Genomic DNA, 26,366 nt, shown 5'->3' with positions numbered 1-26,366 from the left:
GAAGGAGTTAAAGCCAGCTAAGTGTGTGAGTTTCTGGGGAGTTTGCATGGAGCTGAGAAGGGGGAAATGAAGGGATATTAAGGGGGGAAATAAGCATGAGCACCCAGGGGCTGTGTGTATCACGTGTCTGGATTTAACACAGTCCCCCGGCCTTCAACTGCACTCTCTTCGTCAATTGTTCAGTTAAGTAGAAAAGCGCGACTAAAAAGAAGCAGGACGGACGTCTTTAAAAAAATGTCGAAAGCCATTTGCGTGCCAGACGTGTTCAGTTACCAGGATGTGGGAAAAGTCAACAAAGCAGGGCTAACTATGCAAATTTTCCATTCATAATCGTTTCAACTGGTACAAACTGCCGTCTACGCTTATGTTTGGTTTATAGTAACTGTGTAATGTGGACCAAGTGTTATCTCCAGCAGACATATCCTTGTCTAATGTAATTGATGGAGTGCTTTGTTTAGTTTGACCTTTACTATATATACAGAAAAAAAACTGTAGAGGTCATCATATTTTTCTTTAATATAATATGCACATGTGCACGGCACATTGCAATAAATTCCACGTCATGGTGATGTTCAGGATTGGTACTGCGCCGTCACCTCAGGACACGTGATCTTCTGGCAGCGTTCGATGGACACGCCTTATGTTGATGACGATAAGGGGAGTGTAGGCTCACGACCAATCAGATTGCAAGTGGGCGTGGTTCCTGGCTCCCATTAGCTTGCTTCAGCCACTGCACGCTTCAGAGGAACGGCGTGAGCCTGAAGCTCCCGTGTCACTTATTAACTTTATTTACTAGACTCCGCCAACTTTGAGGACATTCTAAACAGCAGGAAACTTTGTATTTGAACCCCGAATTCCTCGTATGGAGTTAGCTTTGCGTTTTGTGGCTTTTGCTTCAGGACGAGTGAAGTTCTTGGTGGACTTTTTGAGTCGCCTCTAACAGTTTTGTGAGCAGCTTCCATTCGGAGATTTTGTGTACAAACCTAAGTGGAGAGTCGCATGCTTCACTCCATCCTAGTCGTCGGGTCTCTATGGAGAGTTTGCCTCCGCGGAGGCGCGCACGCTGCACCCGCTCAACACCGAGGCCGCCCCGCCGCCACCACTCGTGAATTCCTCGACCTGGATACGACGAGGCGACACACTTAACCTCATTTGAATGCCTTTGCAAGGTGTTTGCTGGTTGCTGTGCTGCCGCCAGGGCTTCAGTTTGCTTGGGAGGGACTATGGGGAGAAAGAGGAGGAAGAGTCTTTCGAGTTGCGCAACAAGGACGACCTGACTCCCAATGGACAGGTAAGAAGTGTCCACCTGCATCCCCCCCCCCAAAACATCATGTGTTGCTATCTCATGCATATGAGCTCCTTTTGCACACTGATGCATTTGCATTGCACAAAACACACTTTAAGGACTCACCTTGTGCTTTTAATGAATTGCAAATTGCAATAATGATCACTTCACAGTTTGGACCGCAAGTTTTTTTTTCTTCTTCTAATTGACCCACATTGTGAAGCATGGAACTCAAATGTTTGCATGTGCCTTGTGGAAATGTTCACTTTGTGATGGGTGATCGCCCAATTGTGTGTGTGTTTGTGTGTGTGTGCAGCTGCTGAGGTTTGCAATGAGCTTGGGAATCATTGTGCAATCACACACACACACACACACACACGCACACAAAGATGCAAGCACCAGTGTGTTGAAGGGATCCTTGTGTGTAAGACTGCAGCCTTGTCCCCTCTGTAATGTTGGTCATGTGATCAGGCACAGAGAGATCAGTATTGTACGTCCCCCTTTTCCCTTGTGAGGGGGCATTGTTGACGCCCATGTTTAGGTGGCTGATTTTCTATACGTGCTTCAAACAGTATAGACAGACAACTTTGCTTAAACTGCAACATTTGTAGGCCTAGAACAGGGACTGCGTTGGGAACAATTGATTTGGATTATTTTTGGAACTGGAAATGGGCTGGGTGCACTCGCTGGGAAAGATCTCAGTTACCAGAGCTGTTGAAAATGTCTGGGGTTATAAGATGAAGACGGTTTATGTTTGTACAGTCAGTGCTGGACTAGTCATCAAGCCTGCAGGGCAGATGCCCGCTGAGCCAGTGGCTTTTGGGCTCCATGTGTTGCTATTTTATTTATCTTTTTCTCACTAAATGGTTGCAAGTGTGGTCAAGAGTCATGTCTGAATTTTTTTAAGAATCTGTCTTAAAAATAGATGTCAGTGTCAAACACATCAATCCAATATATCTCCAGCTAGGACACTTTTATAAAAATCTTCTTCTGGTTGTAATTTTTAATGGTGTAGAATTGGACCGCATCTTACAGTGAGCTGTTTCAAACATTTTGACCCTCGCGTGTACTGAATAAATGTCGGAATCTTGGACTGCAATGTGAGACTGCAATCATTGTCAAATCAAATGGAAGTATTTGGAAGAGCTAATGAGTTCTCCAGACATGCCAAGACACATTGAAGCAGTTGTCTTTGTTTTTTTTTCCACCTTTCCACAATCTGGAGGTACGTCTAAAGAACTGCAGGTGTAAGTAGTACCACATGGAGCCGTTACTTCTTATCTGTCCACATTTGACCCCTCGGTGCACTCATAAAAACCAGAACGGGATCATAGCAATTTGCATGAAAACGTTAACAAAAGATTAGCTTCGCGGCGTTATTGCCTCAAGTGAAGCCCGCCAGCCCCCCGCCCCCCCAGATAAGGCATCTGTTGCTTGATCATAAGAGATGCCGCCGTGGCGTCGTTTTAGGCTTTATTAGCTTCGCTCTTACTTGCAGGAATCCTTTTATTGACTCTATCAATGCTGGAGAATGATAACAGTGCAAGGCTTTTTTCGACAAACCTTTGGCAAAGACATTAATGTCGTCCTCCATATCAGTTTGTACTTCTAGTTAATCAGGAATGACCTTCTTCCTGCAAAAGAATCGATGCACTTCCTCTAATCCAGTTTCCTGCTGCTCTGACTCACTCCGCTCCGCTCTGCCCTGGATCTCCTGTATCAAGAGTCAATAGTTCACACCGAGCTCTCAATTAAGACTACAGCTGAAGCATTCGGAGCCAATATCATCAGCTGACCTGGTCTCGGAGCGGCGCAATTTGTTACGCTCCCTGCCAGCCCCTCCCCTCAGAATACACACATCTTAGTTGATAGTGTTTGCCTTTGCTCGGTGTCAACAGAGGTGGGTGTTGTGGGCGAGGGGGGCGGGGGGGTTCGACTGGAGGCTCCAGAGTCCCTCGGGGCTGCGTTCCTCCGCCTGTGCCGAAGGCTTTGTTTCCTGCGCAGCTTGACGACACATTTTCACGCGGCAACTCGGACCTCCCTAGATGTGTGTACGTCGGGTTTTAAACGGTGCAGGGAAGACCACAGCGACCGAATGTTTTGGTGGAGAAACTACGCGAAACCCCCATTGCTGCCATCCTTGATGTGGAGCAATCCAAGGTACCTTTCAAGTCTAGACCCCTGCTTCTGTATCTTTGCAGGCCACATGAAAAATTGATTTTGGTGGAGATTGTGGCTCTACCAGATTCGAATTCTTAAGCCCCTCCCCGAAGGGTACCATGAAAAATGAGCTTCCTGTTGGAAAGTGGCCCATTTCGCCATTGCTGCTGCCCCCTGTCGTTGGCGCTCGTTCGTCGTCCTGCTCGGCTTTTTATATTTGGTTTCCGTTGCGTCTCCGCCTCACCACCTCCAGGCCACACATCTGTTCTTTGGACCGACACTGGCTGAGCCCAAGCATTTCCTCATGGTTACTCAGCCTCCCAGGAGAGCTGGAAAGAGAAAGCGGAGTGGGAGAGTAGACTGGGAGGGAAAAGAGGGAGGGGGGGGGGCAAAGAAAGCCAGAGTCGAAGCCGGCCACGGGACGAAACGCATCACGGCATCTTTCCCTCTCTCCTTCCATGCCCTGCTCTATTCTGGAGTGATTCATCCCCGACCCGTCCAAGGGAGAGCCTTTGCCAAGGCTCCGCATCGCACGCTATCCTCGTTCCTCATCCCACAGCCAATTTACTCCACTGACTCCACCAACCATTGTCACGTTCTGTTTGGAATTACACACAATATTGAAAGCCTTGAGCCTTTGGTTTATTGACGCACGCTTCAATTTACATTATGGAATTACGGCTTTGAAACCATTGTCGTGACTAGCGCTCATTTCTTGCTTTTTCACCCGCGCTTTTCTTTACGGCTGTTGTCAGCTTGGCTTAGGCTTTTATAGCTAACATGCGTATGGGCAAAAGGGAATTACAGTACACTACACATTTTTGACCATGAACGTGGGTCGGTTGTTTTTGGCGGTCTCCTCTGACGTTTACAGTGCCTCTCCCTGAGTTAAGCATTAACCCAATCTCCTCCTTCAAACTCCCCTTTGCTCCCTAGGCCAGTTTGATTCATAAATATCTCACAACTCCATACTGGCCTATAAATTGACACTTCTTGTTTAGTTGGTTATTTTTGAACCACCCGCAAAGAAGCAGTGGAGTGGTTTTGCAGGGCAAAGGGCTATACTTAGACTAGTTTGCCCAGTAGTAGTGTTCTGTGTGTGTACGAGCGGGCCCCATTGCTGACCCGGATCGTGTTTCAGGTAAAGCGGCAACTCTGGGTTGAGCCGTCTGCTCGTGCCAGCCGGCCCAAGGCTGAGGAGGTTCAGGCTGCGGTTCAGTCATACGAAGTCAAGCCGCAGGGACAAAGTGTGCGGTGCCCTGCCCGAACGAGGAACGGCTCCAAATTGTGACTGATGTCTTGTGGGGTTTTCCGAGGTCATCCCGGGAATGCCCAAGTCTAAACATTGTGAAGAGAAATGTCTGCTTTCCAGATGAAAAATTTGTTCGGGATGACAGATTGGTATTCTTGTAAAACTGATGTAAAAATATTGAGTTTTTTTTTTTTAAGTCGTCCAGTATGATTTAGCATTAAGAGCTTGTTGGGTAAAAGACCCGTCCGGAGGTATTTTTAGGTGAACAACCTGTTGGGAGAAATCTTTGGGGTTTTGCTACTTTGGATCTTCGCAGCTGTCGCACAAACGATGCCTGTGTTCCGTCGCTCCACATTACTGAGTCTGCTTTGCTTTTTGCTACTCTTGCAAGTGAAAGCCAAGTGTTGCAGGTGCAGGCTTTTCTAAGACTGCACGGTCAACCGTAAGACTCCTGAACAGGAGCGGCTAGTCATCGCTCGACTATTCCTTCCATTAACCCGTTGACCACCATTGACGGCTATAGACGTCAAAGATCCATTTTAACTGGGTGATTGACTTTTGCCCAATTGCTACTAGCTGCTGTATCTGTAGTTTAGCGTTAGTACCGCACACCTTATTGATCCTTTCTTCTCTCCTCTGTCGACAGAGTCCAGCCGAGGTGATTCACGTTTCTCAGCCGACGCGTACAGCAAATGGGACGAACGGGTAAGTGGCAGAAAAGTAGAAGTAGTCAAACATACGTGCCCACTTCCCTCCACAGCACACGTTATCCCGTGAGGCCTCATATCTAAGTCGGCACTCACGTGTGTGTGTGCAAACATTAAATGTACTTTTACACGTGTACTGGTATCGGTTCTCCCTTGTGAATCCCCCCCTTTTTATTTTGATTCTAAAGTCCGTCTGGTCCGCTTCAAACTATCCGGTATTGTACTAGCACATGTGTGACGTTGTTTAATTTGAAACTTTTAAACAACTGCCAGTTGCGAGAGCCCGCTCTGTTTCCCGTATATGTTTCGGGTGGTGGAGCGACCCAGCTCGAAAGCAGTCGGAACATTTCTGCTTCCATTCACACTTTGCTTCTGCTTAGTGTCCTTCCAAGGCCGTATCTGCCATCAGCATTGCGTGAGAAGGGGATGAAGCTAATGTTTAGCGTCCAGGATGATGAAACTTTACAATCCCCTCCATTGGAAAATTCTGCGTTTGTAATTAACAGCCAGTTTGCTTCTCTTTTGGAGTTACCGCCTATTTGTACACTGTATCGAATAAATACAAGCAGTTTGAAAACCGTCATAGGCGTGCAAGCTCGGTGACTCATTGGTGGCGGGCGGGTATCCTCATCTCGACTATTAGTGCCGGGCCGTGATCTCAGACAGTGATGTGACCGAGCTCTATCTCTGGCATCTTGCCTTTATCGTACCCCGCCAAACCTTATTCCCCAACCACCCACGCTTCCCTCAATAGCAATCTCTATTGTACATCTGAAGATTGAAAAGACGATGAGTCACAAAGCTCAACTTGAAAAAGAAGGAAAGCGTTTGTTTTTTTTCACACTGGAAGGGACTGACTGTCTGATTGGACTGGTGAGTGTGTGCGCACAACTGTGTGTCACTCTTAAAATGTGGCGGCGACAGCCTCGGGCGCACGACATAATTAACTTCTTTAGAGAGACCGTGTCAAAAGGCGGCCTTGCTGTAATCACGGCGGCTGAGACTTGAGATTAGAGAGCGTTCGCAGTCAGTCATTACCTGGCCGACGAGGGAACACAGCCACTCCCTCGCCTGTGCGGAGCCACGGCAGACTGATAAGTGGCCACAATGAGATGCGTCCATTATCTGTATTTTCATGGCACATGCAGCACAGCTCCAAAGGAGGCCGTTATGCATTTTGCAGCGTTTCTAGTTGTCAATACTGAAAAGAAAGTCAATCATTCCAATGGACGGCATCGTCATCTTGTAACCAGCCCAACTTGTACTAAGTACACAAAGTGGCACAAGAGGGGAAGTGGACACTGGTCCATAACTCTCAGCGTTTGACCTTCAAAAAGTCTTTTTTTTTGCGTGTCAGCTGCCAGACTGTAATGACTGAAAGAGGCCAGTGTGTATCGAATGTGCGTGCATGCGTGCGCATTGAAAGTGTGCGAGACATGCTAATTGCCTGTCTGAGTGTCCGTTTGTGTGTGTGCGCCAGCCTGTCGGATATTTAACTGTCCCAAATAGTTGACATGTTGAGGCCTTACAGAATGTTTCATCATTTCGTTTGGCTTCATTACTTTGCAACGACATTTTCATTTTTATTTTTTTTTCGGGCACTTATGCACACAAACACACACTCTCACTCTTTCTCTCCTGTCACATACTCAGACTTCCTGTCACACCACCGCTCCCTTCTCAAAACATGACTTTTTTTTTTTGGGTGTGTTTTCTTTCCTTCCCCCCTTCCCCCCTGCGTTGAGTCCAGTGATTTCTTGGCTGCGGTCTTGGGTAAACAGTGTATTTTTAGCTGGAAGGTCATATAGGCCCAGTCTTAATCACCACATTCCCATTTTTTCCCACCAGCCCTCCTTCAGCTACAAGCTGCCCCTCGGACCACTGGGGAGGCTCACAAGCGGTTTATTGCGTCGACAATGCGTAATTAGTTCAAGTGTCGTTATTTTTTTTCCACCTCCATTAATGAGGCGAGGTTTTCATAGTCGTTTGTTTTTGTTAGTTAGCAGGAATCCGCACAGAAATTTGAATGCGAGTCGTTTTGAGAGTGAATTATTATTTTTTAAATATTTGTGACTTTCTCTGGTTGTTGTCGCATATTGAGGTCATCTACGCCCGAGAGCAAGGACGCCATGTCGCTTCTTTTTTTCCTCCCCCCCATTTCAAACCTTAATTAGCGTTTGAGTGTTTTGATTAAATCTCGACTTAAAATCAATTACTGCAGCAGACAGTCACATTCCAATCAAGTCAATGCGCAACCACTTTGTCTGCTTTGTATGCGTGTTTACTCCAATTGGAACTTTTTTTTTTTAACTCTTGAAATATGTTCTGAAGAAAAGTGTAGCTCCATGTTGATGTTTTTTTTTTTTTGAGCTGACAGAAGGTGAGTACATGGTCATGATTTGGCAATTGGTGTGATGCCATTCTGCTACCTCACGTGTTCCTTCCTCTTTGGGCTGAAGTGTTAGCCTTGTCATCGCCTTCCTCTTTTCATCCCAACCAAAGCTTGGTTGCCGGGTCACTTTTTTAGGAGCTCTGAGGGTGTTTAATTTAAGTATGAAAGTCATGTGAGACTAAGAAAGTAGGGCACCCGCCACCACAGACGAAGTGGTGCTATGGCTTCATTAGGAATGAATAGATGAGTAATGAGTAGCTTATCTGTTTCGTCACGCTCATAAACTTTTTCCCCTTCCTCTTTTAAATGATCTTTCTTTTGTATTTTTCACATCACTACTTCCCCAATTTCTCTTCGTGTCTCATTTGTGAGTTGAATTTTAGACACCGTTGTGATGGTTTCTCTGACCTGAGCAGTCCACGTGATGTAATGATGCGTTTGAGGAAAGTCAGAAATGTCATTTTTTTGTATTGTTGGGCAAAATAATCGACTTTTTTTTTTCTGTTGGGCTGCACACATTTTGTTCGTATACGCTTCTTTGCAAGTTTTCTCGGTAGAGGCGACAAATGTCAGTTTTGCAAGTTTACTGGAATGCTGGACCCAAGGCTTGATTCTAGAGGCTTGTCCCAAGACCTTATAAAAATACAAAGACTTGGTCAGAAAGTAAATCCGCCGCTTTCTCCTGTCATCGTTTATGTCCTCATTAATATGAAAGCAGCGGAAAGTATCAGTCTGAATATATACATAACAAGTGGCCCACTTTATATATCACGCTTATAGTTGTTGACGCCAACCGACTGGCACTTTTATATTTAAGCTAGCTAACACATAGCAAAGCGTCTCTTCATGAAAAATTAGATGGGGCCTCGCCCTCTGAGGGGCGTTAAAATAAACACAGAAATGCAAGGACGCCTCTTAGCTGAGGGCGTTAACAACCTGCGCCGATGAAACCGAGACGTGAATGCAGAATTAGTCCATACGCTGACGGGGATTTCGATGTACATAAAAACCCCGTCCAGACAAGACATTGTCTAGTGTTTATTTGCAGTGTCTTGGATTATTCTGCGCTATATCTGCATTGGCTTTGCATGCGAGCGCAGCAGCAAGTGAGCCACATGAGCTTTTAGGAATTTAAAGAAGCCAAATGGCTAAAAACACTTATTTGCACTTTGCTCCGAGCACTTAATGGATTTGAACGCCGCCGTCGACCTAGCAAAGAAAAAGCTGTACGCGCCGTTTATTTTTAATGGCGGTCCAGCTCGGAAATAATATTCTTGGAATTCAAAAAGCAAACTTGGCTTTGGAGCCGTGTTGTTTTCTAGGAAAATGTGGCCACGTTCCACTCCTGCTAACTTGGGACGATTCTTTTGTTTAAGGACCAGTGGGGCTTGAAAGCAGCTGGTCAACCTAAAAAAGAAAAAAAAAACACCGGCACAGTCCAAACCAGAGCAGATTTGGACCTATTTTTTTTTTTTTTGGAAGGTCATTGAATATTTCTAACCAAACTCTTTTTGGGTTTGACTCAAAACTGCAAAAGTTGTCAACTCAAAAATGTACTGAAAGTAAACGACAGAAACGATTTGTTTGTGACTCCATCTACCTCGAAAGTTGCTTGATAGCACGATCAGGTTTCTCCCCGTAACGTCAACAGCAACTTTGTGGCTATCATTTTTATTAGCAACCTAATGTAACTTAAGCTATGCTTTGCCTTTAGGGTCTTCCGCTTTTGAATTCATCCAACTTTCCACTCAAGTGAAAGATGGCAAGCAGTAATTTGAAAAGCAGACATCTTGTACTGCTCGAGGGCCAATTTTCCCCCTCCCCACCTCTCCAAGGGTAATGTGGAGCTTTTTGGATGTGCACAGCTGTCCAGCAGCTACATCCACAAAACGCCCCTCCACCCCCGACCCAACTCCCCCTTCGTCCTCCATCCAGCACAGCACGCCACCGCCCCCGCATTCCCCAGAAGCCCCAGCGGAGGCTGTGACGGAGGAGGCCCCGTACCGGGCCACTTCCTGTGGAGAGCAGGAAGCCATTTGACATGGGGATCAATTCGGCACATAGAACCTTGCGAGTGGCACCGAAGAGGAGCGGCTAACTATGCAAGCTACATGCAAGCTTCATCTGTTAGTCTGCTTACGTTTCACTCTCTCACGCTCACAAATCAGCTCGGTGACACTTTATATATCGCCCACATAGGGTCCTTGCTTTTATTGCTTGTTAGAGGCCAAAATGGACATGAAGACTTTTTTAAAATAATTTTTTTATTTAATGTCATATACAATACCACACTGGCCAAGAAGTGGAGAGGGATGCATGGAAGGGGGGTAAAAAGTAGAATAAAGGTCCCACTAACAGATGTTTGACGTTTAGCGCTTGAACTCGTCACGCCTGCGACCTCTTGAACCTTCCAAAAGCGATACGGAGTCGCTGGCTGGCAGGCGGGCGGGGTCGGCGTCGCCCTGTCACGTTTATTTTCAGTCCTTCTCTCCTGACACGCCGGCCATAGTGATAAAAGCAAGGCAAGCTGTTCACACTCCGCAGTGGTGCCGTGAGGTAACACTTGAGGGCACTTTATGGAACTTCTTCCTCCCCAGATCAGGGGTGACGGGGGTGAGAGCAGGGGGTAGAGCCCACTTAGCTGTCCTCCGTGCGGAATTGGTCCCAAGTTATTTATTTACCTTCTCCTCTCCAACCCAGAGTGGCCGTGTCAGACGCTGCTGACGAGATGAAGAGCCTTATCCTGGAGAAGAACAAGATGGGCCTGGAGGAAGAACCTGAAATTCTGGTCAAAGGTGAGTCAGACTCGTAAAATAAACAGTCGTTGGCACTCGCCTCTTCCCGCTCGGATGCGGCACACAATCACCGACTGTACCGCGTGTGTCGGGATTGAGCCTTGTTCACGTTTTTCGCTTCTATGCAACATGTATAGTTCGAATTGTGACCAATTAAAGTCCTCAAACAAACCAAATGAGAACAAATTGCTTAAGTCAATTTTGTCTCGGTGCCTGTCTGAGAGGTCCACTTCCAAGATCCTGTCTTTGTTTAATAAGCACCGTGGCAACTTCCCACCGCGCTGTCACCTAGCACAGCTGCGGGCCACATGCGGTTGTCGCCAGCTCACGTGGGCGCATCCACGGACGGCTACTGACGTCACAAGACCTTGCCAGTGTCGTGCTTTTGAGGGATGAGCTCATCGTATATTCTTGTTTCTTATTTTTCTCCTTTCCGAGCCAGCGCTTGGTCCTGCGGTGGCTTTCACATTGCCTCGTTGCGACACTTACCATGAGACACTGTCGTAAAATCTGCGACTGTAAACCCCGTGACCCGAAATATGAACCACCGTACTGTGCGTTTTATTCACCGTGTTGCAGCTCAAAGAAATATCGTAAAAGCACCCACATGAAGGCCCTGTGCGTGGGTGTAAACATTGACCCCCACATCTTAAATAGGTCACACTGACAGAAAGAGATTATTAACGAGCCGCTGTTGATTTACAGTTCAAACAAACTCACGGGATGGTGCCTCCGCTCGCGTTCCATCGATCGCTCATGTGTGGGCCTCTTTTTGGTGCACTCATTAAGTGAGGTGCAAAATAGAATTTTACTCCTACACCGAGTAAATAATGTAAGAATCTTCATCAAGACTATATGGAGGCATATGTAGAGGCAAAAATTGAAAATGGCAAATGAGGAGTAAACATCAATGCATAGAGCCAGATTGTGTGTTGTGTTTGAGGGGGCTGGGATTTTGGAGCTGGCTTGGAAGGTCACAAATGAAACAAATTAAGGGTGAGCCGTGGCCCCCTGGAGGAGGTATTAGCAGGACTTAGATGGGATCCAGATGGGGGGGAGAGGGCGGGTTTACGGGGCCCTGGCCTGAAATGCTGCTCATCTGTTTTGTGAGTGACAGCAAGTTGAAGTGCCACATGCCATGTCTGACAGAGGCGTCGACGTGTTTTAGGCGTGCGCTTCTCCCCGTGTCTCGCACCCGCTCGGCTCGTCTGCATTCCTAATGCGTGGGGAAGTTTAATGCTCGGAGGAGAACTATTTTGGTCGCCGTATGATGAAAGATCGTAGAGAGAAATTCTTAAACAAGAAAGCTTGCATGAGAACACGGCTTCGTGCTTGATTATAATTTTGGCCCGGCCGTGTCACACTGCCTGGGAAAAGCACGTCGCACGGAAACGTGCGCAAGCGGAGCGCAGGGAAGTAAACAGGCTGACAGGTGGCACGCAGCTCACTAACCGCAGAGGAAGCCGTGATGCTCCCATGGCGTCATTGCCAGAATGGCGGCCTAATTGACGCTTTGAAGGCACGCACGCTCTAACATGAGCGTCCATGCCCGCTGCCAATGTCGCAGACGTGGGGCGGGGTCCACTTCAAAAATGTAGCATTTTTCCCCTTTCTTTTTCCATATTTCCACAAATAAGTAGCTGGGTTCGTTATTTGTATTGCTTATGTCGTCAATTTATTGGTAAGTTAGCTACCGGTAGTTATTTGTGTATTCAGGAGGTTAGTAAATAGGCTCAGTAGCAACATATGAACTCAGTTGGCGTCTTTTTCCCTTAATCATTTTCCGAAATTTACGTGCTTAACATTTAGGAGAAAGGCACCTTTTCAAAAAGTGGTTGGGAGGGAGTATGAAATTATCCCCCATGTTTTGAATTATAAAATGTAGATTAAAAAACTGCATTTTCAACGGGACTTTTTTTTGGTACCAGCAAAAATTAAAATCCTCTAGCAGATCCGGCCTATGTGAAAAACCTAACCCAATGTTTTGAAATTCTTCTTGACCTCTTCTCTGTTCAGTGTTTCTTCACCACCCTTTCTGTCACTCCACAGCTGTAATTATGCCGGCTGCATGGCGGGCTTTAATGCCTCTGCCATTAGTTGGCTATATTTGTATCCCCCCCTAGCATTTTACCTCAACACCCTTACAGAAACTTTATGGACCATTACAGACCTCTGGGGTTATTCTAAGTGAAACATGGTGACGTTGCGTAGCGGCACGACAAGCCTACCTGCAGGGCGGATCATTTTGGGCTGGGAGGCCGGCCGAGCTTTTCTTGGAAGTTCTCTGATAACGTGGCTGCAGCCAGAATGTGTTATAAAGTCAAATAAGAAAAATGTTAAGTTTTGGCCCAAAGTAAATGACTGGCCATCAGCACCTCGTACTGCGCATACCTCCACCAAGGTCCAAAAATAATAATTCGGGATAAGCGTCATTAAGATTCATGAGTTATGTTGAGCATTATTTGCAGTTTATGGTTATTTTTGTGTTGTAGTAAATCTCGTAAGTATTTCGTCAACTATGAACGTGAATTTTTTTTTCTTGGTCTTTGGGAAGGTTGGCTGCTGCGTGAGGTGCGAGGCAATTGGATCAAGCAGCGCCGCTTCTGGTTCGTGCTAAGCCAGGACTCGCTGGACTACTACAGCGGGCCCGAGAAGGGAGCCCGCCGACTGGGAACGTTGGTGCTAACCAGCCTCTGCTCCGTCATCTGGCCAGACAAGCAAACCTTCAAGGAGACGGGTGAGCGCACACACACGCGCGCACGGTTGACTCACGCTCGACGACGTCTCTGTCTGCGGTGTTCGCAGCCTGTGCGGCGTTTCGTGATTTGGACTTTTTCAGAAATTCCGAGTCAAATGTTTTGCGTGTTTTCTGATGTATGTGATGTCTTGCGGTTCCTCTTTGTGCTCCCGCACGCACTGTAATTGTGAGTATATTTGGGAAGCCCCAGCGCTGCTCGGTCCAAAATGCGGTTGAAAGTTTGTTTAGAAACTTCTCGGTGATCAGTCAGGCATTTCGGTTCCTTCTCTGAATGAAGTTGAACATTTAGCGTAAATCAGGAAACCAATCTGGATGAGAGTATCGTCAATATTTTGGGATTTTACGACCCAGCGTCCCGGTCCAAAAGCAAATATTTTGGACTAGCTCATTGTGCATTATGGGGAATTTTCTTGGCAAGAAAGCATCTTCTCTTCTGGCCCCGTAATGACTTCCATTTAGCTGCTATAAACCATTTTGTTCCTTATTCGAGCGCGTCTGCTTCCTCTTTGTATTTTCTGCTTTTGTCTTATTTGAATTCCTGTTACACCCCTTTCATTAGTTCAATTTCCATTTACTCTTTTTGAATTTATAATTTGAATGTTTACGTCTTGGGATTCAAATTTCAGTTCATAATTGAAATACCAAAATAATCAACTGAGCTGTACAACTGTCAACTGTTTGTAGCGTTACTAGGCAGCTGATAATGAGCCTCCCGGGCTAACTTCCTGCAATGGGATCACACAAGTGGCTTCTTGGCACCCTTTAAGCGAATGTGAAAAAGGTCTGTAGCACCAAGCTGTTGGACTTGATCGTTTTGGGGGTTAGGAGATTAAGACAGAAGGACACGGTGCCAAGTCACGTAGCAGGAAGGCCTGATAAGCGCTGCCCGCTTAGCTTGGGCAGGCCCGACTTGCTCATACAAGGAGTTCTGGTTTTCCACAGAGTGGACTTTGGAACACTCGCGTGGTCCGATTCCAAGAGTGTTTTGATTTCATGTGATGTTTCCGTGCTGTTCTTCCAGGCTACTGGAGCATCACGGTGTACGGGCGCAAGCACTGCTACAGGCTCTACACCAAGCACTTCAACGAGGCCGTGCACTGGGCCTGCGCCATCCAGAAAATCATCGACACCAAAGCGCCCGTGGAAACGCCCACGCAACTCCTGATTCAAGATATAGAGGTGAGGTCCAAAACCCTGGCGCCACCAAACGCAAACAGCCGGCGGGTTACAGGTTATTACCCTCGGCTCGGTCGCTATGGTAACCACGCAAAAGTCCACAAGTCCAAAGTTTCCCCCTCTTTCCTGGATGATGTCATCGTATTCTTCTAAAGCTCAACCCTCTCCGAGGCAAAAAATGGAGATAAAAGTTTTTGTTTGGTGCTGAGTCACCATGCATCAACAAACTAGACTGAAAGTTATTTTTAGAAGCGAGGTTGCTAGAGAGAACTGCTCACTGGAATCTCAGCGCGAGCGGGTGGTCGTCTAGTCTCGGCCCAGTCCGCAGTGGGCTCAGCGAGGTCCGCTAAACACTGTCTTGTCGTTTCCCCTTTGGATACTTTTGAAATCGGCAAGGAAGGATGGCTTATCTTTTACGACATCTCTCGATAGCGACACGAGGCAACGCTTATTTAGCCGTCTTTAGGGCGGTTGTGCTTGATTCGCCACGCCCCCTCTTCCCCTTGCAGCGTGTTTAGTTTAATTGCTTGTTTGTTTACTAGCCAGACAGATAAAGCTAAAACTATGTGCGTATCTGAGTATTCATTACCATGATCAGATTTGGTGTATTCTGGGGACATTTTGCTCTGGGAATAAAGCGGGAACCTTTGTGACAAACGTTGGGCATATGCAGGAAATGGCTTTTTTAATTATTTTTTTATTCGGTACTTCTGGTACAATCGTTTTATTCTGAGAACGTGAATGCAGTTTATTGAAAATGTGTATTATTATCATCACAGTCCAGCAAACAAAAGCAAGCTACGGAAAATATGCAGCTCCGGAAAGTCAAATGTTTGTTTGTATACATGAAATGACCAAGTGAGTTTTTCATAACACGTTCCCCGCAATCAAAGAAAGCTGCATAAACTGTCTCTATTGTAAACACGCCCGCACAGCCTCTTTTGTTTGTGTGCTTGGTGTGGTTTGGATAATGAGGCCAAATTATGGGCATGTTTATGTGACAAGCAAGCATGTCATTCCTCGTCTGACACGAGCAAGACTATTGTCGAAACGCAATTAAAATCGAAGTCGTGCAGTTGTCACGTTGCAAAGCGTCTCGTTCTTGCCCTTCAAACAGACAAAGCTGTCACCGGCGTGGCGGAATGCGTCAACTCTAACCCACTGAGTAAGCTTGTCTGGAAACCGGCCACAGAGAAGCTGGCGGCGGGCTGGGGGAAAAGTCATAAGTGGGGCAGCGGTGGCGGCGTTACTAATAAGCAACAGGTGCGGCGGGGCCGTATTGCGTGCGAGCCATCTGTTGCTACTGGAAAGCGTCCGGGACCGATACACGTTGACTCGGGCGGATAAAATCTAACATGTCTATCGTGTTGCGGCCGTTTGCCCGGTCATCACTTGACCTCGCCGGCGCTTTTGAACGTTGGCCAGACGCACTCAATCCCCCGCCGGGCCGGATCGGCCACACGCGTGCTGGAGCCGTGTGGAATTTCTCACCGACTTTTCTTTCACCTTCAGGAGAACAAGTTCAACCCTGAGGTGGTGGAACACATCTACCAGCACAACCCTATCCTCAAGTACACCCATGGGCCCCTCTACGCCCCGCTGCTGCCCTTCCCCTATGGCAGCCTGGAGCACACGTGTAAGTCTTTTACACGCTAATGTCGGCCCGTGCTCTCCGTTTGTAACCATTCCGAACATTCCGCAGACCACCACGGCAAGGGCTACGGCTCGTTGAACGAGGAGGCCGTCAAGCTCTTCAACGGCCTGCAGCAGCTGGAGTCGGCGCACGACGGCGTGCCCATCATCCAGGGCGTACTGCAGACGTGTTTGGATCTGCGGCCGCTGCGCGACGAGGTCTACTGCCAGCTGGTGAAGCAGACCAGCCATACGCCCGCCCCCTACACCGCCGCCCACCTGCGCTACTGGCAGCTGCTCACCTGCATGAGCTGCACCTTCCTGCCCGGAGCCGCCGTCCTCAAGTACCTGCGATTCCACCTCAAGAGGTAACTTGTCAACTGCAGCTGACGATTATACACGTCAAGTACGTTTTTCACCCAGTATCTCCCAATATGGCTAACGCTTGTTAAAAAAGTCACTGACATTCAGCTCCAGCTGCTGCAGAAAGAAGCTAGCCACTGTGTTTCATGTTAACTTTATGACATTAGAAGTTGTGGTACTGTATTTTCTTTGAAATGTAAGGTCACTTCACCTCAAATGCCGCTTCTGTGAGAACTTTGATGCGGTGAAGAGAAGGGGAAAAAAAAAATCAGCAGGCGCCAGCCTCTCAGAGCGCCACTTTAACTATTGTAGGCCGCGGCTTTGCAGCTCTGAATTAGCCCTTCTGCGGCACATGCTAATCGACACTATTAGCCCTCTAATCTCCCTCCTCCGCGTTTTGTGTCCCCCATCAAACGGCGGCCGAGTCCTTATCGACAGCGGCGATCGCAGAGTCAAATAACTTGACGCCTCTTTTTTTTGCTCTCACGCACTTTTTCTCGCCGCTCCCTTTGGAAAGCTGCAGCCGGGCAGCGCCAAGGTTGGAGCCCGGGCATGTAGCCCAGAAAAGCTTCCAACCCCCCCCCCCCACTCCAGTGCCCCCCAGAGAATGTGTGGAGGGAGGAGAAGTGGCAGCAAAAAAGGGGGCATATGAGGGGATCCCACAGCCTTGCTGGAACATTCCTAATTATGTTTCAGGAGCCCCTGTGGCAGTGTTGTTATGAAAAAGGTTTGAAGGCCTCCTTTTGAGTGCAGTCTGGCGTCATGTCACGTAATTGTTTCCTTCCTATTCCATTCCTGCTTTTTGTTTAGGTAAGACTGAGGTCATATTAACCGGGATGAACTTATTTTACCAAACAGACATTTTTGTGGCATCTCGGGAAAAACTGGTTAATATTTACTTTTGAGGCAAACGTCCAAGTTTGTGTGTATTTTATTTATATTTTTTAATATTCCTTCCCGCTTGGTGTTTACATAAGACTGAGCTCATAACTTGGTCATGATTTTCATTTAATTTCGCACCTCAGCCACTCAAAGGGAACCTTTATACAACGGCCCAGCTGCACTCTGGCACGCTCGCCGGGGCCTGGCTTAGACGCTTCGCCGGGAGGAAGCGGCAGGTCAGCCCCTTTTGCAGGAACGGAAACACCTTTTCCTGTTTGGCGCGCTAAACTCAAAGGCAAATGTGACTTTGAAGCGCTTTTTAACGTCCCCGAGAGCCAGCGTCGAAATGTTCTCACATTTTGTCGTTTTGGCAGCCCCCAAAGAAAATAAAACTTCAAAAGGGGGGTGACGTAGTCCAGTCACTCTCTTAAAAGGTTTTGGGTCACTTTCAACAATTTGTCTTTTGTTAACCGCTGCTTTCATTAGGGTGGGGGGGGGGTTATGGGGTGAGGAACCGTATTTGGCTACTTAAGTAACAATGGACATCATGTGTTCTCCAACCCCGAGTGAGCCATCAACATGATGAAGTAAAAATACATTATATCATTATAGCGTCACTATATAAAATAATTTTATGTGATTGACTTTTTTTATATGCACTGAATTGGACTGAATTTCTTCCCCCCCCATATTTGTTGCAGGATCCAAAACCAGAGTCCTGAATCGGAGATGGACAACTACGCGTCCTTCATCAGCGAAGCTCTGGAGAAGACAAAGTGTCGCGAGTGCGTGCCGTCCTGGGAGGAGATCCAGATGCTGATGAGCAGGCAGGAGATGCTGTGCACGGTGCACTACCCCGGACCTGGCTGCTGCCAGCTCTACATCAGCTCGCATACCACCGCCAACGAGGTTTGGACTTTGAAATGTCAAATAGAACAGGCGACAGAGACTCTCCCCACAAATACACATTGCTACTGTCGGGTGGAATCCGCATATTTCAAAATCCTTTTTTCAGAAATGATATTTCATGTCAAAAAGACTTGCGTGTTCTCCGTAGGTGGTGCAGCGAATGCAGCAGCGGCTCGGCCTGAAAGACAGCAAAAACACGTTTGCTCTGTACGAGCAGAACGCGCTGTGGGAGCAGCCGGTGTCGGGCGGCGCGCTCATCGCCGACATCCTCACCAGGTCAGACACAATAAAAGCTATTCAACGTGCGCCGCCGGGTGGTTATTTGTTCGTCAACAGAGCGGCAGACTGTGCACGTTTATCTGCTCTGCACATGCGGAACATTTTGCGGCGGTGTGATAAGAGGCGACCTTGCCTCGGTGTTGTTGGTCAAACACGGGGAAACCTGATCGTCAAGGTCACGAGATTTTAACTAAGATACAGGAATGTCCTTTCATTCGAGGAATCTCGCTCACTGAATCACAAACTAAGTGTGGACTTCCGGTATTTATATATTTGTGTGCAGCATCTCCAGCAAAGAGTGCGAGTCCAAAGGTCAGCGCAAACTGTGCTTCAAGCTCTACTGCCTGCTGGACGCCGACAGCATTTCAGTGGACAGCATCGAGTATCTCTTCCTCTTTGAGCAGGTAACATGTTTGCGCTTGGCGGACGTTTTATTAGGCAGACCTGGAGCTCAATCCTTTTTTTTCTTTCTTTCACGAAATCGCAGTGCCACGAGATGGTGATCCGCGGTCAGCTGCCCGCCTGCGAGGAGGACCTCCAGACATTGGCGGCCCTCCGGCTTCAGGCCGTCATGGGGGACTTTAGCACGCACGCCCCCTGCCCACCCCTGGAGCACCTCTTCCCTGGCCATTTGCTGGAAGCCCGCATCCTCGTGCCGACCTGCCAGGTGGCCGTGCCCACAGGCTGCCCCGCTGCACAACGCCTTCTGGCGGGGGCGCTGTGGAGCCACGCGGCGGCGGCACACAAGCAGAAGGTGGAGAAGGACCTGCGCCTCCGCAGCCGTGTGAAGGAGGAGGCGGCGGCCGTCATGGGAGCCATCTTGGAGCGCTGGAGGGGCCTGGCGGGCTCCAACTGCAGAGACAGCATGGCCGCCTATCTGGCCATAGCGCGCCAGTGGTCCGGCTTCGGCTGCACGCTCTATGAAGTCGACTTCTACATTGTGAGTAGTTGTTATGGTGTCAATGCTGGGCATCGATCCTGCGGCCCTTTGGTCACAGGCCGCAATCCTAACCACCCCTTCGACTTGCACAAATATGTTGCCTTCGAAGTCACGCTGACATTTTAAGTGTCCCCTGCAGAGTTCAACGGGGAGTTTTTCCCAGAAGTTGTGGTTGGGGGTGGCGGCCAGCAGCGTGTCGCTCTATCGCCAAGGAGAAGCTGAGGCCCTCGAGTCGTTTCCCTACGGACAGATCTGCTCGTACGGCGTCTCCGACAGCAACACCTTCAAGATCAGCGCCGGCGGCCGAGACATGCTCTTCGAAACCAGCAAGGTAACCGAAGCTTCAATCACTCAAGTGGTCACCCAAAGAAAAAATGGGACACCGTTCAAATTATTAGGCACACTGTGACGACAGCCAAAAATGTGTCTTTGTGTGCGTCCCAGCTGAGCGAGATCACGCAACTGATGAACGCGTACTTCAACGCCACCCGTCTGCAGCGAGGCAAAGGCGACACCGTCAAAATTCACGAGGGCACGCCGGTGGGCTTCCGCCACCCGTCCGCGCCCGCCCTCCTGGAGCTGCCTTCGCACCCCGTCTGAGATGGCCGCCGCCCGCTTCCCGGGGCCGTTCTCCGACACGAACCCTCAGAGCTGGACGGTAAACAACTTCCACATCTGCTTTCTGTCTCAGGCCTGTTTGGGTTAACTTTCCTCAAAGGCGGCCGTCCTGCCTCTCGTGCGCTCCCTCCTTCTCGCGACCTTTATCTAGGAGTTTTCCTAAGGTCCCGGATGGATCAGGCCTGCTTTACCGCACAAGTGTTGATGCAGCCAACCATGTGAACTTGGAACTGGAAACAGATGTTTTGCCTCTGCAGCTCAAGTCACTCTGGCCCGAGTGCTCATGTATAGGACCCTGACGAGAGGAACACTGTTGCAGCATCTTCTTCCTATTCTTTTTCGGTGTCCTGCCCAGTTTGGCCTTGACTGATGACAAGACAGCACAGCACAGCACAGCTTTGCTAACATTGATAAAACAGTGGTACCTTGACCGAAGAGCCCACCATTTTTTTTTTTTTTAGTTTTCCCTGTTACTGGCCATAGCTCATTTTAGCTTGTTTTTTTTTTAAACCCACAAACACAAGGTCACACAAATTCACACACGAAAACACATAGCAATGCACACACAAAAAATTCAAGGTACCACTATAAGAAGAAATAAAATGGTACCTATTTAAATTTCTTTTTTTTTTTTTTTTACAACCAAGTACCTATTGTAGCGCAAAGCCCCTCTTCCCCTTTCTCCAATCACAGGACACTTCATTAGGTACACTTGCACAACCCACTAAATGTTCAAACTGCATATTTGTTTCATTCGTGCTGTTTCACCGAATGAAAACTGTTGTCAGGCAAAATGAGCATTATTCTTTTTCATTCATTTTCAAAGGAGTGCAGGTGTTCCAAAGGAAGTGGCTTCCTTGTGAGCGTCTTGGGTAAGACTGAGAATGTTTTAGTAGTATTTCATGTTTAAAAAAAAAAAAAAAAGAAGTCTTAAATGCACACAAGTGCACCTTTCCCCATTACCATTACATTTAGCCACACTCCCTAAGGAGTTTTCTGACATATTTACAGTTGTGCTGATAACATTCATTCCCTGGCATATTTTATTTTCAAGGACATTTGAATAGAACTCTGATTTTGCTGAAGGTACTCCAAATTCATTCACCCAGCGTTTGCCGGCTTGCTCAAAGGACACTTCCACAATCCTTAGTTAAGTAAAGAAACTCAATGGTCCACATGCAGTCATCAGTGATCAGTTCCAAAAATGTCCAGTACTTCATAAATTCTGCCAGGGAATGTACATTTATGAGTACAACTGTAATTACCATGTTGGCACAAGTTTTATGCAAATTACAACAAACGTGACAAGTGCTGGAAATTTCCCCCAGGTGAATTTTTTTTTTGTAGCTTCCCGTGCAATGCCTGGCTTGAATGTCCAACAATCACCATTAAGGGTTGAGCAGTGGCAGCCATGGTGCAGGGTCGTTTAGGAAGGTCAGTGGTTCGAACCTATCTCTGTCTGACTTAGGGAGCACCTGATTTTTTTTGTCAATGTGATCCTTTTGTTGATCTTGAAAGTTTCTTCCCATAGCCAAAGTGTTACCAAGTTATAGGATGGACCAAAGATGCTTTTTTGCTCTGTATTTTTACAATGATCCCCTCTCCCGGCCCCATCTTCCAGTTTTCTATTCAAGTGTTTAATTGTACTTAAGGAGTGATTTTGTGAAGCTAATTGAGTTTCCCATGTGACAAAACTTAAAAAAAGAAATCAACGCCAGCAGCTTGTTCCATATCAGATAAATTTGCCAAACGTTGACTGCTTGGCAAGCTGCAGGCAGCTTCTGAATGATGTAGCACAACAAGAAGAAGAAAAAGAAAAGAGCCTGTTTTGTTTTGTATTCACTTTGTTTGTACGCTGCATGGTACCTCTTTAATGTGTGTGTGTATAGTTGATTGCACTATTTTTTAAAACTAACTTGGAAGTGCAATAAGACAAATACTGTATGTAATTATTAATAAAAAAAAAACAGCTCCAATTTATCAGCATTTACATTCTTTTTTTATTTTTACTAGGTCAAAGGTCCCTTCTAATGTTTGCACTTTTGACTTCCCCTTAACGACACGGAAAATATGCAAAATATTGCGAGTCAATCATTTTTTTGTTGATTTGTAGGATAAAAAGCAAATGAAACACGTTAAAGTTTGCATCTGGTTGGTCAAATTTAGATCAATGCATTCATTTCCAAAAGAAACAAATCGTGATATTGATATTTTTGATACATTGTGCTGCTTTAATTCCTGATGACGCAATGTATAGTAAGGCTATTTTTGTTTTAAAAAAAATTGACCATGTATAGTAAGGGTATAAAAAATAAAAAGGCCATGTGTACTAAGAAAATGAATTTATTGTACAATTTAAATAGACTTAACAAGCAATGTAACATTCCTGTTATGCTCACTGGTCACATTTGATACATGTCTCTCTTCTGTCATAAGAAACATCTTTCATAATGTGGCCATTAAATGTATGTTCTATTTGTCACTGCAGAACCTGAATATTTTAAAATTGCCTTTTATAACTACAATGATGTGACACTTTCTCAGGGGCCCGTGTTCCGGCTTTGTTATTGGCAACTGACAAACCCATGAAGAGCGCCAAAAGAAGGCAATAAGTTAGTCCTGGGAAACTCAGTAAGACTTAATAAGACATTCATTTGAAGTCATTGCATCTGTTGCATATGTTGAAATGGGCTGCGTTCACTGCTCTTGTGTTCCCCAAGAGATGTAGTCAGGCCTGGTGGCGGCGCTGTACTCGTCCACCAGCTGCTGCACCACCTCGCGTGAGTTGTCCAGCTCGTCGAAGTTGTCCTTGAAGATGTCCTCCTTGCGGAACTGCTCCAGGAAGGCCTCGCGCTTACGCAGCTTGTCGTACTGCTGGCACGTCCGCTCAAAGAGCTGCAAGAGGGCAACGTCACACTCAAGTCCATTGTGTAAGCATCGAGGTGTGACTTACAGAGGAGATGCTGGTGTGGTTGGCCATCATCAGGCCGCTGACGCGGTGGGCGGACGGCAGGTACGGTGACTTCCTGGACAGTGCCACCTGGATGCTGGCAGGACCCCAGGGGATGAAACTGGCCAGTTTCCGCTCCCGGATCCTCTGGAGACTTTTGTGCACCTGACGAAGAGACGTCCAGCTTCACAACAGCGCCATTTGAAATGCTGACTTCCAAATGAAATGAAAAGTAAAGCCTTTACCTGAGTGGGATCCACTTCTCCCTGGATGATGTTGAGGATGGCGATGTAACAGTGGCTGGGCTGGCGTTCTCTGCCTGTGGACACCATCACGTTCTTGGGCTGAAGGAGCCTCCTCATCACATCCAGCACAGTAGTCTTCCTCACACTGGCCACCTACCATGACATTAGTCTGTTAACCCTAACCCGCCCCTCACCCCAACCTGGCGGTCGGGTCCACTCACCGACTGGTCGGTGGTGAGCGGCGTGTAGCCCGTCATCAGGAAGTGGAGGCGTGGCGTGGGGATGAGCGAGGCAATGAGGCCGATGAGGTCGTTGTTCATGTATCCCGGGTAGCGCAGGGTGGTGGTGCTCGCTGACATGATGGTGGACACCTATCGTAGCCAAAATGTGACAATTGACACAAAAAAACACACCAAATGACATCGGAGTTGGAACAGATGTCCTTTTGTTTCCAGTTTGACGTCTCACGTCCTTCTACGGACAGACGAAATGGCTTTCCTAGCAATAAGCTAGCTTTAAATTGAGCATCGGTTTTATACTAGCATGGTCTTGCTCTCACTCACCAGCTGGTTGATTTGTGAGAAGGAAGGGTTCTGGATGTGCAACCGGTCGGTGGCAATGCGATTCAGCGCCGTGTTGTCCAGCACCACCTGAAGAGTGAGCCAAACGCACAAAGGACGTGAGGACAACAGACTTGCAAACATGGGTGACGGTTGAAACAAAGAAGGCAGAAATGGACAAAAAAGACACGCCAATTCCACACGAGCACGAGACCCAAAATGTTTTAAGGCAAGATTTGCCTTACCACGCAGTCGGCGTTCTGCGTGAGTCTCTTGAGAGTCAGCAGCGAGTTGTACGGCTGCACCACCACGTCGCTCATTTCGTGCTGATTGGGAAAGACCGAGTAGGTCTGTACCAGCTTCTTTGGGTACCTGATGAGAAAACTAGCAGCCTTGTAACAGACGTATTTTAATTTATAATTTTGAAAATACATATGTATATATATGCTTTTGGACCTGTCGTTCAGCTTCTCCAGCAGGTAGGACCCCAGACCGGAACCCGTCCCCCCAGCGATGGAGTGACACAGGACAAACCCCTGCCAGAAATAACAGAGAGCTGGCAAAAAAAAAGGTGGACAAGCTCCCTCCCTAATACCTGCCTTCTACTCTGCCTTAGCTATTAGCACCACGCTTAATACCTACCCCGCAGTGCCAACATACACAAGCCCGTTGGGCCACACCTTCCTCACGCACGCATGCACACACATAATAATGGTTAGTGAGGCGGCAGTTAAAGAAAGCACACAAAAAGAGCTAAGACTGATCGTAGTTATTGGAAATGTAAACAATGTGGCTGTTTTAACAGCTAGCCATTACAAAAAGGAAGTGTTTAGTATCTACCAATCTGCTGCTTGTGAAGTTTCAAATACTTGCCTCCAGACTGTCACTCCCATCTGCCTCGCGGTCAATGATGTCAAAAATGTCTTCTTGAATTTTTTTCCCCTATAGAGAGCAAAAAAGAAAGAAAGAAATTAACACATTATATATTTCCTTAGGACAATCTAAGGTACGTCTTGATAACAGTACTCACCTGTGAGTACCCACTGGCCCAGTTGTTTCCGGCCCCTCCGCCATGTTCGGACAGGTAGATATTCTCAGGATTGTACAGGTTGGCGTAGGGAGAGTTAAGGATGGAGTGGATCACTCGAGGCTCCAGATCCAGGAGGACAGCGCGGGGGATGTAGTGCTCGTCATCGGCCTGCCGCAAACACAAAGTGCTTTACGGATGGGGTGTACAGTGTAATGTAATTCCTGGGATCCAACACCAAAGATGCATAGACTCCTTTATTAAGTGTTCAGTTCGCACCATAACCACTCATTTCAATCTGTGCAATGATACGTGGTTGTTCTCTCCTCGGACGCCATCTGCTGGACTATTGTGTCATTGCACAGTGGCAACATTTAAGTCTGCACAACATTCTGAGTGACGCATACAAACATATTTGAAGCTAACACCACCATTATATATGTTCGATAGGCAGCGTGTACCTGATAGAAGAAAACATCCTTCCTGTCCGTTCCTTCGGTGGCAAACTCCTCGACGATGCCCTCTGGACTGATACCATGCTCTGCACATAGCTGCTTCCAAAACTCAAAGCCGACTGCAAGCAAAACACAGACGAGCAAGTGCCACATTTAATGCACGCAACAGGAACATGTGCAATTCGTAGTTTTGACACTAGATTTGACGTTTGGTACCGATGCAGCGGCATCTACTAGCCTTATGAGCGCTAAGTCACTGTGAACCTCTAAGGAAGCTAAAACCTAAATTGCAGCTTAGGGAAGCGATTGCATTAAGTCTTAATAGATTTGATGACAAGATTTCAGTGACGTCAAAAGGCGACAATAAGAGAACAACTAACTGCTGTGAAGTAATGCAAGGTAAATACGCCGAGTTGTGGGGGGTTTGTACACGTACTTTGATTCCCGCACTGTCCAAGCTGTAACGTTATAATTTCCCGAGGCATCTTGAAGTCTTGGGCGGCGCTTTATTTGGCCGCTGTGCTAGCCGTGTTTTTGTTTAGCTAGCCGTCACTAGCTTGCTTCCCGCTTGGTGACGAATGTGATGCTTGAATGGCGACTTCTTTGTCTGCTCATTGGCCGCAATATAGGGCGACACTGCCCCGAGAGGCGAATGTCGCCATCACGCAAATCTTAAGCATCTTTTTTAACGTGTAATAAATAACATTGAATACGCACAGTGGCTGTGCACAATATGATATACAGCTGACATGACGGCAGTAACTTTGACCGACATTGAAAGCGACGATTTAGTATTTTCACATTTCAGCTACAGCTCTAATGTCAGTGTGTTCACAAATTTGTATTTAAATATTGCAGAAATGTTGCCGTTCATAATAACAACGCGGTGATAGTAATTTGTATCACTTATTTGCTCGTCAATGTGGCGCTTTTTCAGTAAAAATATTTTTTTAAAGTATACAAAATTCCTATTACATTGAA

At 47.1% G+C, this 26,366-nt stretch overlaps 2 protein-coding genes across 4 annotated transcripts; one reads left to right on the top strand and one right to left on the bottom strand.

The window, feature by feature from the left end:
- The first annotated feature begins 718 nt into the window (after positions 1 to 718).
- On the top strand, positions 719 to 22,128 carry plekhh3 (pleckstrin homology, MyTH4 and FERM domain containing H3). 3 transcript variants are annotated; one of them, XR_009718486.1, is made up of 14 exons: positions 719 to 1,291; positions 5,344 to 5,402; positions 10,497 to 10,591; positions 13,146 to 13,328; positions 14,371 to 14,528; positions 16,038 to 16,161; positions 16,228 to 16,525; positions 18,104 to 18,311; positions 18,460 to 18,587; positions 18,874 to 18,994; positions 19,078 to 19,530; positions 19,670 to 19,861; positions 19,975 to 20,188; positions 20,975 to 22,128. XR_009718486.1 is itself a non-coding variant. In XM_061302586.1 (13 exons), the coding sequence occupies exons 1-13, from the start codon at positions 1,157 to 1,159 to the stop codon at positions 20,128 to 20,130; spliced, it is 2,310 nt and encodes a 769-aa protein (XP_061158570.1). In that variant the 5' UTR covers positions 719 to 1,156; the 3' UTR covers positions 20,131 to 22,128. The 3 variants fall into 3 exon arrangements, 1 of the variants encoding a protein (XP_061158570.1); XR_009718485.1 differs by having other exon boundaries at positions 19,975 to 20,205; positions 20,331 to 22,128; XM_061302586.1 differs by having other exon boundaries at positions 19,975 to 22,128.
- A 347-nt stretch (positions 22,129 to 22,475) lies between these two features.
- Positions 22,476 to 25,998, bottom strand: tubg1 (tubulin, gamma 1). The gene is made up of 11 exons (XM_061302633.1): positions 25,822 to 25,998; positions 25,392 to 25,504; positions 24,934 to 25,101; positions 24,777 to 24,845; positions 24,360 to 24,439; positions 24,149 to 24,275; positions 23,907 to 23,993; positions 23,565 to 23,714; positions 23,344 to 23,496; positions 23,102 to 23,263; positions 22,476 to 23,043 (listed from the first exon to the last, which is right to left on the bottom strand). Exons 1-11 carry the CDS (start codon positions 25,868 to 25,870, stop codon positions 22,846 to 22,848), a joined length of 1,356 nt encoding a protein of 451 aa, XP_061158617.1. The 5' UTR covers positions 25,871 to 25,998; the 3' UTR covers positions 22,476 to 22,845.
- Positions 25,999 to 26,366: the final 368 nt, after the last annotated feature.

Source organism: Syngnathus typhle, linkage group LG17 (genome assembly GCF_033458585.1).
Source record: "Syngnathus typhle isolate RoL2023-S1 ecotype Sweden linkage group LG17, RoL_Styp_1.0, whole genome shotgun sequence".
In the NCBI taxonomy this organism is placed as follows: Eukaryota; Metazoa; Chordata; class Actinopteri; order Syngnathiformes; family Syngnathidae; genus Syngnathus; species Syngnathus typhle.
Note: the sequence above shows the minus strand (reverse complement) of the source record. Positions and strands in the feature narration are given on the sequence as shown.